General features: G+C 42.2%; 1 protein-coding gene across 3 annotated transcripts in view; it reads right to left on the bottom strand.

Moving 5' to 3' along the window:
• The window catches only part of LOC115188991 (potassium channel subfamily K member 2), a 51,251-nt gene extending 47,422 nt beyond the window's left edge, over window positions 1-3,829 (bottom strand). For 2 of the 3 annotated variants that reach the window (XM_029747843.1, XM_029747863.1), the window contains exon 1: window positions 3,175-3,829. In XM_029747843.1, coding sequence (XP_029603703.1) covers window position 3,175 — 1 coding nt within the window. In that variant the 5' untranslated portion in view covers window positions 3,176-3,829. Of the gene's footprint in view, window positions 1-2,973 lie in introns of all 3 variants that reach the window. The other variant, XM_029747873.1, reaches the window with a different exon arrangement.
• Window positions 3,830-12,343: the final 8,514 nt, after the last annotated feature.

Here is a 12,343-nt window from a genome sequence, read left to right as displayed (position 1 = left end):
GATATCCAATTGGTAGTTACAGTATTTGCTTCTCCCTACAGACTTGGGAGAAGCAAAGGTCGAGAGCCATGCGTCCTCCGAAACACGACCCTGCCAAGCCGCACTGCTTCTTGACACACAGCCGCACCAACGTGTCAAAGGAAACACCATCCAGCTGGCGACTGAAGTCAGCTTGCAGGTGCCCTGCCCGCCACAAGGAGTCACTAGAGCACGATGGGACAAGGAAATCCCGGCCGGCCAAACCCTTCCCCCGGTCACGGCCGGCTGTGACACAGCCTGGGATCGAATCCGGGTCTGTAGTGATGCCTCAAACACTGCAATGCAGTGCCTTAGACTGCTGTGCTACTCTGGAGGCCTGTGCACTTTTTTATTACATAAATACGAACAAAATTCACAAAACGTGACGTTAGCTGATGAAGATTATCTCATAGAACAAAACATAGAAGATCTCCTAAGCCTATGTTTACCACAGACCTTATTTTCGGAATTTATCCAAAAACTACATACATTTTTCCATAGGCTTTGTCCAACCAACCATGGCGGAGTTAATACCAACAAAAAAAACGCCATTAGTATTGCTCTCTATTTATGTTTTATTAGATGTTTTTTCTCAATTTCCCCCCTGCATAAGGTCCAACCCTACAGATAATCAGACAATGAGCAGAGTAAGTTGAAATATAATTGTATTTTAAGGTAGACTCAGCGATATGACATAGATGCAGAAAGTACACAACATAGTGGGTACATTTCTGCAGCAATTAAGAGCGTTGAAGCGCGAGGCTCAACTTCTCCAACGTTTTGGTGACCTGACTACACTGTGAACAGGGTGAAGCAAACCTGTGCCCATGCGCAGATACTGTGTGTGACTGTGTGAGAGTGAAGTCTTGCATCCCATGGTGCTACTCATGGTAACGTCATTTCACTGAGTCTACCTTTAACTTCTAGCTGACTATCTTGTTTTTTGCAAGCTAATTCCTAGCAATGCTAGTGTGTAAATATAAGTGTTGCTACAACTGGTAAGGATTGTTGGTTCTTAAAACTTCTTCAGGATTGGTGCGTCCCCTGCGGGATGGTTGAGCTAACGTAGGCTAATGTGATTAGCATGAGGTTGTACGTAACAAGAACGTTTCCCAGGACATAGACATACCTGATATTGGCTGAAAGCTTAAATTCTTGTTAATCTAACTGCACTGTCCAATTTACAGTAGCTATTACAGTGAACGAATACCATGCTATTGTTTGAGGAGAGTGCACAGTTTTGAACATGAAAAGTTATTAATAAACAAATTAGGCACATTTGGGCAGTCTTGATACAAAAGTTTGAACAGAAATGCAATGGTTCATTGGATCACACAAAAACGTTGCACATACACTGCTGCCATCTAGTGACAATATCTAAATTGCACCTGGGCTGGAATAATACATTATGGCCTTTCTCTTGCATTTCAAAGATGATGGTATAAAAAAAAACTGGTTGGTTTTTTCTTTGTATTATCTTTTACCAGATCTAATGTGTTACATTCTCCTACATTCCTTTCACATTTCCACAAACTTCAGTGTTTCCTTTCAAATGGTACCAAGAAAATGCCTATGCTTGCTTCATGGCTTGAGCTACAGGCAGTTAGATTTGGGTATGTCATTTTAGGCGAAAATTGAAAAAAAGGGGCCGATCCTTAATGACAAACAAATCAATGTTCTAATGGCATTGCTTTGCTATCTAATGACATTGGTTTGCTAGGAGTACATTTTACATTAAATGTTTTGTCATTAGCAGACGCTTTTATCCAGAGTGTCTTACAATGAGTATAATGTCCAGGTTATTTACATCTATGCCATTCCCCATCCCTGAAAGTGGCAACCCTTAATCAAAACATTAACATTCACACCCCCGCACAGTTTCAGTAAAAAGCTGAGGGATGGGGCTGGAGAAATGCAACCACTCTCAAATCTATAGACTATGCTATGGATATAAGGGTTGACCATCCATTATATCAAAATTATAGTTCTAACTATGTTTTTAGGCCATACAGTGGTTGTTTGGATTTAGATTGTTTTCAAACATTTGAGTAAAACAATCTTAGGCCTATATTTTGGGTTCTGACGGGGTATGACAGTTGGACTAGGCTGATGAGGCATGTATACTTTATATTCTTCAAGACTCAAGGAGTATATAATTCATTTATAAGTCCAAAAATGGTTGTAGCAACTAAAGATTGCCCCAATGGAACAATTTACATAAACAAATGCATTTACCATATTATAAAATGAATCAGAAGGACATTACCAAAGATAAACTTGCTCTATTTCTGAAGAAGAAGGATTATCTCTCTGTAATTCGTGACAGAAAAGAACCTAGGCCCACTGTGTTGTCAAAAAATGTAACATTAGAAAGAAAAGCAAAGATTGAAACAAGGGCATCATCTCTATTGTGCATTAAATGTGGTTTCGCCATTATTAACAAATACGCCCATGCATTTTTAATCTCTTGTTAAATTAAACATCCTCAATTTCACACAAGGCAGACAAACCAACAACAAGCGTTACGAGTCTGTATTAATACATAATGACAAGGTTTTTCAAAAGAACAAGGAAAACGTCTCTTGGCGATTGTAGCCTATACTGTAGGCTATTATCTCGGGAATAAGATGAATTGTCGACTTGTCATAATTGTTTCCCACTCATGCATATGGTAGCTTGATGCGTTTAAGATTTTAGAAAAGCACCCAATGACGTCCGTTGTCCACAACTAACTATCCACCTGATGTTTTGAGTTTGAGTCGTTTTTAATCGGTCAACTGTCTCTATTGCATATAGTTAAAATCGAATAGGGCCATTGAATAGAATAATAGGCTACGCATCGAATAACCCAGATTTTCTTACTGTCAAATAATTGTCTGTCAAAACAAAACTACACAATAGAACAACACCAAACACTGGACACGCGAAAGGACACCACCAATTGTTTCACTGTACCTGGGCATGGTCTTTTCCTCCAAAGCAACGGTTTTCTGAATAATATTTAACGATCTGAGAAAGGCACGGTAGACTGGCCAGCTGGTGGGAGTGAGTCACGCAACATGCGATTTGAATACCAGCCCACGGTAGGCTACAGTTGTCTAGCCTAGGCTACTTATCATGCGTCTGAATTTGAAAATGAGTGGGTATCGCACTTACTTCTTCTCTACCAAATGCCCTTTTCTTGCTGTTCCTCATCGGCAGAGATTTCCAAATGTAGGCCTAAATATCTTACTGTTTTAAATTCTCCTCTTTCCCTGTTGAGAGCTTGATGTATCAAGGGTCGCAATTCTCCACATGGTTTTGGGGAGGCGTACTTCCCACATAAAAGTCTTCTTACTCACTCCTCTCGTCTTGGTCCAGTTTATATTCTCCCAATTAAATATTTGTCAGTACGCCGCGTTACCATTTAATGGTGCGCGAAGATGGAGCGTGAAACCATAGCGGGAGATCGGAAAGGAACACATGGTTCCAAGAAATCCGTCCAGTTCTTTCCAGACATTGTGCCCCGGGAAGAACGCAAATGTCCCTTTCAGATTATGTGCTTCCACTGGCGAGCGGCTGCGTGGCAAATGCACTGGATGTGCCAAAGTGAACTAACTCGTGTGGGGTTATAATAAGGACAGGCGCTCACAATTCTAGCGTGCTGGAGTTCGAATCCACGTGAGAACGCACAGACTCAAAGACAGGTTCTTTATCTGAAAAATGTATAGTATGACAGTTATTTTGTGTTCTTCATCCCTTTGAAGAGCTGAATTGCGTCCTCATACTGGTCTTTCTGCCTTGCCTGTATCCTTCTCTGTGGCGTCTACTGTGTCCATCAAAGGCACAAAATACTACAGTATCAGTTAGGGTGTGCTGTGTTGCTCCCTCCTCCTTCAGTAATGCTGGGTAAAAGGTCACATTACTTATTCAACATTGGCTTCTATCTATTCATTGCATGTTCTATGTTATGCAGGGCTAATGTAGGCCAAAGTACATGACTTAATCAGAGGTTCCCACCCTAACATTTCATTTTGATATTCTGTCATATATGTATTTTCTGTTTATGTCTATGGCCAGCTGGTCTTAATGGTAAGTGATGGAGTAAGACAGGTTCACATCTGGGAGGATGTGTGTGTTTCTTAATCATTCTGCACATAACTCAGCTTCACTAACTTCACACACTTTATCTCTCACGGTCTCCAAGAGCCTGCACAGGCATACCTGTCAAAATGTTTTGTTTTGGCATTGTGCTTAAAAAAGAGTCACAGTTATGGTGTTGTCCCCCCAGATATGGTTCTTGGCTTTCTTTCTGGTCTATTTGAAAAACCCTGACTTAGCAAGTATTATATTGTAGTCTATATCAGGTGCATAGGCCTAATCTTGTATGATCTGTTTGGGGAAAATTCACAGATATTGTCTCTGGTTCAATTCAAAATGACTTATTGAAAATCTAATTTGTGCTTAAACTGACAAAATATATAATTGCCCGCTGTCCCCTTCTCCTCAAGAGAAATCCAATAATCAATGCTCTGTGTGACTTGAGCCCTCCTCTCACTCTTCTCCCTTCCCCCTCTATCTTTCTCTCACTCCACATCCTCAAAGCTGACTTGTTTTATTTTTCACCGTACGCAAGGCTTCAAATCGGTCGTTTTCCCCACATATATTCATTAGTCTGCAGGTGTGAATGTTTATGCATTAGTGTTATATTTAGTGAAACCAAATAACTATTTTTCAACACATAATTACCATATTTCCATACTATGATTTTGGACCGTGGGTAGTTGATGTGACCCACGTTCAGGTGTACCAATGCTGGCTACACTCACTAGTCATGTAGGGAGTCTGTGGCCCACTCTAATATGTTCAGATGCACCCGTGCTGCACTACATTTGAAGTATGGATAGCACTCACTCATGAATCAATACTTCTTCTTAACTAAAGGTACTTGGTTTTTAAGTGATCACTGACAATCTCTATCTGAGCTTGGTTTGTGTCTGAATGGATTTGAAAAGCTACAGTATATCTCCTTGTGTCCTCTCCCACGTCATCACAAATACAAATTGACATGACGTGTGATATCACCATGGTTTAAAACCCCTCTAGCCTTCTTAATGCTAGGTGGCCATGAAAGTAAAGGAAACAAGGTAAGGAGTATTGGAACCAATCCTGAGTGCTCCCTAAAACACTTCTGCGAGCAGGCCTTTCTAATCGACCTGGCCGGGGTGTCCTGCAATGACATTGACCTCATCCCGTCAGTAGATGATGCCTGGCTATTCTTTAAAAGTGCCTTCCTCACCATCTTAAATAAGCATGCCCCATTCAAAAAATGTAGAACTAGGAATAGATATAGTCCTTGGTTCACTCCAGACCTGTCTGCCCTTGACCAGCACAAAAACATCCTGTGGCGTTCTGCATTAGCATTGAATAGCCCCCGTGATATGCAACTTTTCAGGGAAGATAGGAACAAATATACACAGGCAGTTAGGAAAGCTAAGGCTAGCTTTTTCAAACAGAAATTTGCATCCTGTAGTACAAACTCAAAAAAGTTCTGGGACACTGTAAAGTCCATGGAGAATAAGAGCACCTCCTCCCAGCTGCCCACTGCTCTGAGGCTAGGAAACACTGTTACCACCGAAATCCACTATAATTGAGAATTTCAATAAGCATTTCTCTACGGCTGGCCATGCTTTCCACCTGGCTACCCCTACCCCGGTCAACTGCCCGGCACCCTCCACAGCAACCCGCCAAAGCCCCACCCTTTCTCCTTCACCCAAATCTAGATAGCTGATGTTCTGAAAGAGTTGCAAAATCTGGACCCCTACAAATCAGCCGGGCTAGACAATCTGGACCCTCTCTTTCTAAAACTATCTGCCGAAATTGTTGCAACCCCTATTACTAGCCTGTTCAACCTCTCTTGCGTATCGTCTGAGATTCCCAAAGAATGGAAAGCTGCCGCGGTCATCCCCCTCTTCATAGGGGTGACACTCTAGACACTAACTGCTACAGACCTATATATCAATCCTACCCTGTCTTTCTAAGGTCTTCGAAAGCCAAGTTAACAAACAGATTACCGACCATTTCGAATCCCACCGTACCTTCTCCGCTATGCAATCTGGTTTCAGAGCTGGTCATGGGTGCACCTCAGCCACGCTCAAGGTCCTAAACGACATCATAACCGCCATCGATAAGATACATTACTGTGCAGCCGTATTCATCGACCTGGCCAAGGCTTTCGACTCTGTCAATCACCACATTCTTATTGGCAGACTCGACAGCCTTGGTTTCTCAAATGACTGCCTCGCCGGGTTTACGAACTACTTCTCTAATAGAGTTCAGTGTGTCAAATCGGAGGACCCGTTGTCCGGACCTCTGGCAGTCTCTATGGGGGTGCCACAGGGTTCAATTCTTGGGCCTACTCTCTTCTCTGTATACATCAATGATGTTGCTCTTGCTGCTGGTGATTCTCTGATCCACCTCTACGCAGACCACACCATTCTGTATACTTCTGGCCCCTCTTTGGACACTGTGTTAACTAACCTCCAGACGAGCTTCAATGCCATACAACTCTCCTTCCGTGGCCTCCAACTGCTCTTAAACGCAAGTAAAACTAAATGCATGCTATTCAATCGATCACTGCCCGCACCTGCCCGCCCGTCCAGCATCACTACTCTGGACGGCTCTGGCTTAGAATACGTGGACAACTACAAATACCTAGGTGTCTGGTTAGACTGTAAACTCTCCTTCCAGACTCACATTAAGCATCTCCAATCCAAAATTAAATCTAGAATCGGCTTCCTATATCGCAACAAAGCATCCTTCACTCATGCTGCCAAACATACCCTCGTAAAACTGACCATCCTACCGATCCTCGACTTCAGCGATGTCATCTATAAAATAGCCTCCAACACTCTACTCAACAAATTGGATGTAGTCTATCACAGTGCCATCCGTTTTGTCACCAAAGCCCCATACACTACCCACCACTGCGACCTGTACACTCTCGTTGGTTGGCCCTCACTTCATACTCGTAGCCAAACCCACTGGCTACAGGTTATCTACAAGTCTCTGCTAGGTAAAGCCCCGCCTTATCTCAGCTCAATGGTCACCATAGCAGCACCCACCCGTAGCACACGCTCCAGCAGGTATATCTCACTGGTCACCCCCAAAGCCAATTCCTCCTTTGGTCGCCTTTCCTTCCAGTTCTCTGCTGCCAATGACTGGAACGAACTGCAAAAATCACTGAAGCTGGAGACTCATATTTCCCTCACTAGCTTTCTGCACCAGCTGTCAGAGCAGCTCACAGATCACTGCACCTGTACATAGCCCATCTGTAAACAGCCCATCTATCTACCTCATCCCCTTACTGTATTTATTTTATTTATCTTGCTCCTTTGCACCCCAGTATCTCTACTTGCACATTCATCTTCTGCACATCTACCTTTCCAGTGTTTAATTGCTATATTGTAATTACTTCGCCACCATGGCCTATTTATTGCCTTATCTCCCTTATCTTACCTCATTTGCACTCACTGTATATATACTTTTTGTTTTCTTTTTTTCTACTGTATTATTGACTGTATGTTTTGTTTATTCCATGTGTAACTGTGTTGTTGTATGTGTCGAATTGCTATGCTTTTCTTGGTCAGGTCGCAGTTGCAAATGAGAACTTGTTCTCAACTAGCCTACCTGGTTAAATAAAGGTGAAATAAAAATAAATTTAAAAAAAGTAATTATCTTACCTTTTATTCATTGTCTTTCCTCAGACAAGCCTAGTGCCATTCAGATGAGCTCTCATATACAGTTGAAGTCAGAAGTTTACATACACTTAGGTTAGAGTCATTAAAACTCGTTTTTCAACCACTCCACAAATTTCTTCTTAACAAACTATAGTTTTGGCAAGTCGGTTAGGACATTTACTTTGTGCATGACACAAGTAATTTTTCCAACAATTGTTTAGAGACAGATTGTTTCACTTATAATTCACTTTATCACAATTCCAGTGGGTCAGAAGTTTGCATACCCTAAGTTGACTGTGCCTTTAAACAGCTTGGAAAATTCCAGAAAATGATGTAATGGCTTTAGAAGCTTCTGTCAGGCTAATTGACATCATTTGAGTCAATTGGGGGTGTACCTGTGGATGTATTTCAAGGCCTACCTTCAAACTCAGTGCCTCTTTGCTTGACATCATAGGAAAATCAAAAGAAATCAGCCAAGACTTCAGAAAAAAAATTGTAGACCTCCACAAGTCTGGTTCATCCTTGGGAGCAATTTCCAAATGCCTGAAGGTAACACGTTCATCTGTACAAACAATAGTACGCAAGTATAAACACCATGGGACCACGCAGCCGTCATACCGCTCAGGAAGGAGACGTGTTCTGTCTCCTAGAGATGAACGTACATTGGTGTGAAAAGTGCAAATCAGAACAACAGCAAAGGACCTTGTGAAGATGCTGGAGGAAACAGGTACAAAAGTATCTATATCCACAGTAAAACGAGTCCTATATCGACATAACCTGAAAGGCCGCTCAGCAAGGACGAAGCCACTTCTCCAAAACCGCCAAAAAAAGGCCAGGCTACGGTTTGCAACTGCACATGGGGACAAAGATCATACTTTTTGGAAAAATGTCCTCTTGTCTGGTGAAACAAAAATAGAACTGTTTGGCCATAATGACCATCATTATGTTTGGAGGAAAGAGGGGGATGCTTGCAAGCCGAAGAACACCATCCCAACCGTGAAGAACGGGGGTGGCAGCATCATGTTTTGGGGTGCTTTGCTGCAGGAGGGACTGGTGCACTTCACAAAATAGATGGCATCATGAGGATGGAAAATTGTGTGGATATATTGAAGCAACATCTCAAGACATCAGTCAGAAGGTTAAAGCTTGGTCGCAAATGGGTCTTCCAAATGGACAATGACCCCAAGCATACTTACAAAGTTGTGGCAAAATGGCATAAGGACAACAAAGTGAAGGTATTGGAGTGGCCATCACAAGCCCTGACCTCAATAGTTTAGAAAATTGTGTGCGAGCAAGGAGGCCTACAAACCTGACTCAGTTACATCAGCTCTGTCAGGAGGAATGGGCCAAAATTCACCCAACTTATTGTGGGAAGCTTGTTGAAGGATACTCAAAATGTTTGACCCAAGTTAAACAATTTAAAGGCAATGCTATCAAATACTAGTTGAGTGTATGTAAACGTCTGACCCACTGGGAATGTGATGAACGAAATAAAAGCTGAAATAAATCATTCTCTCTCCTATTAATCTGACATTTCACATTCTTAAAATAAAGTGGTCATCCTAACTGACCTAAGACAGGGAATTTTTCTAGGATTAAATGTCAGGAATTGTGAAAAACAGAGTTTAAAGGTATTTGGCTAAGGTGTATGTAAACATCCGACTTCAACTGTAGTTAAACAGTCAGACTGTCACAGTCTGCTACAGTACAGTCTGCTGTTTGTCTTTTATGAGCCACACAGCGCTTACCGGCGCTAAGTTCTGAGCTTGGCTTGGAGAGCTGTGTGACTCAGGCTGCTATCTGTACTGTGTTGTCTTATGTGTTGATACTTGTTTGGCTTTGCTTTGGGTCTGTGTTGTAACTGCTCTCTCTCAATACTGCTTTGATGAGTTATCACTAACATTTGTGATTTGACAATGACATTGGCTGTTAATTGTATACATTTAGGCCTTGATTAGATATTGATGTGGATCACTTATTCCTGACTGGCTGTGTTGTGATGTGTCAGACTTAGACCCTGATTCGCTGGGCTATGGCTAATTTGACCCTTATTATGGCCTGTTTTATAGCTGGATTGATGGCCTTTATGGGTTGATGGAAGATTATGGTATCCTGATGGCATCAGCTGGATGAGTTCTAAGGGTCCATTTCAAGGCCTCTCTCTATCCGTCAAATAGGCCATTATGTTCCAGGTCAACTCGATTTATAAAATAGTCACATCTCCTGATAATTGCCTTCAAGCTATTCACAGATAAGTGATCTGATATGAGGAGGATCATGGTATGGTTGTATGTTGAAGGGACATAGAATAAAACAACCTGGTCTCTTGAGTCAGGACAAAGCTTGATCTAAATGGGTATCGTTGTACAAGCATGTGAGTAATAATCAGATTATAGCGTTACTGGCGGCTGCATTAATGCCAGTTATTACTATGGTAATCTATTGTAATATTGCGGAAAAACGGATGGAACGCAGAAGCGCAATGGGCCTTGTGGAGGGGGAATTATCTGGGTCAAGATGACATGACGTGGTTACTACGAGGCGACCTCGTGACCCTCTGAATTCAGTTTGTATGGTGATGTAGGATTTTCACCAACAAATTCAACAGGAAAAGTTCTGCCCCAATTAATTTTCAACAAGTGCACGAGGTGACATGTGCGATTGATTGTGGAAAGGTGAGCGGGGAGTATCCTGGTTGTGGAGTGGAAGAATTTTTGCTCTGCTTTATGCAAATTTAAATTGAATCACCGCCTCTGGTTAAAACCTACTGTAAGGGAAATAATGCACACACAGGCAATCAGTGATGCCATCTTATCAATTTTGTTGCTAGATTTAGCAACTTTTCAGACTACCCTGGAAACTTATTTTTTCAAACAGCACCTAGAAACAAATTTAGCTACTTTTAAAAATGTATTTTAAACTTTTAGCAACTTTTGAAAAGTGACTGAAATGCTAAAATGCACGCATTTTCCATCTAAATGACACAAAACGATTTTCTCTGTCACACACTCAGTCACAACACACAAGCCTGGCTGCAAAAGTGCATTGTGAGTGACGTCAGCAGCAGGTGCTCAGCTCGTGCACAGGCAGCAGCAGGTCAGCAGCAATTTCAGCAAATTTCAAATCATTGTTGGCTGACTGCACCAGCAGTAGTATGCATTCGACGAGACAAACCCAATGAATATAGTTGGTCACGAATGTTTTGACTTGAACAGAACGTACAACATCAATCAACATGTCTCAATCAAAATTATAGAGTCAGAAGTACAGAAAAGAGTGGGAGTCTGTACCTGAATTTAAAGGGTGGCTGAAGCCAGTAACTGGGGATGTTTGTCGGGCATACTGTGCGTACTGCAAATCAGATATGCTGCAAAAATGTATGACATCAAAAAACATTGTGCTACAGCAAAGCATATAAATAAATCAAAACCGTACAACCACGCAATGCAGTCTACATTATCACAGTTGGCTAAGAAAGTGGACAACTGCAGGGTGCACAAGATTTTAAAGCAAGGATGTGCGTTGCCCAATTTGGTATTCATCCACTGTGTGTGTCATTCTTTACAATTGGCTGTCAGTGCAGCATCCAAAGAAACCATCCCTAGGAGTGTTGAGTACTTAATCAGGAAAACCTACAACTGGTTTTCGATTTCCCCAAAACGGTGTGAGGCGTACAAAGCAGTATATGCCACCATTAATTGTGGCCAGAAACCCCTGCAGATCACCAAAGTGTGTGCCACATGTTGGCTATCGATTGAGCCTGCGGTAACTCGTATATTGAGCCAGTGGGAAGAACTGAAACTCCACTTTGAGTTGACCAAGGCCAGTGAGCATTGTTACATGGCGGATGTGCTTCATGCCACGTATATGGACAAGACCAACTATGTCTACCTGACTTTCTTGAAATCAATCCTGTCCGACAAAGTTGCAGTGAAGTCATTTGAGGGAGAGCAAACAGATCCTGTCAAGCTTTTGGACAATCTGGTATACCTCTTAACATCAATTTGCAGCAGAGTAGTCAACCCTATGGCACAAATTGATGTCCTGAAGGATGCCATTGATGGACACCTCAGTCCATCACCATACCTTAAGTACTTTTTCGAGAGCACGGTGTACCAACTCAGTCTTGCGCCAGAGGACGAAAAGGTCATTCAGAAACAGTGCATCAACTACATTGTTGCTTTAAGCAAGGAGCTGCAAGCAAGGCTCCCAGACAACCTAGAAGCCTTGTGAAACCTTGTTCAGTGTTAAGGAAATGCTAAAGCACAATAAAGGCGCCACTGAAATTATTAAAGTAGCTGAGCTACTGGGATACCAGACCCAAACAATTGATAAAATAGTTTCCCAATGGAGACTCAACTGAAAATACAGTTGAGTTTTGGAGTGAAGTGAGTAACTACACTGACTCTTCCGGGTCAAATTCATTTGAAGAACTGTGCAAAGCTGCACTCGCTGCCCTCTCCTTGCCACACTCAAATGCGGCGGTTGAATGGCATTTCAGCCAAATGAGTGTGGTCAAGTCAAAGTTAAGAAATAGAATGTCACTGCACACTCTCAGCTCCATACTCCTGGTGCGGTATGGACTGAAGCTGGCTGGTGATACCTGT

The sequence above is a fragment of the Salmo trutta genome, chromosome 1 (assembly GCF_901001165.1).
Source record: "Salmo trutta chromosome 1, fSalTru1.1, whole genome shotgun sequence".
Lineage (NCBI taxonomy): Eukaryota > Metazoa > Chordata > Actinopteri > Salmoniformes > Salmonidae > Salmo > Salmo trutta.
The sequence above is the reverse complement of the archived record's forward strand: the minus strand, read 5'-3'. Positions and strand labels throughout refer to the sequence as shown.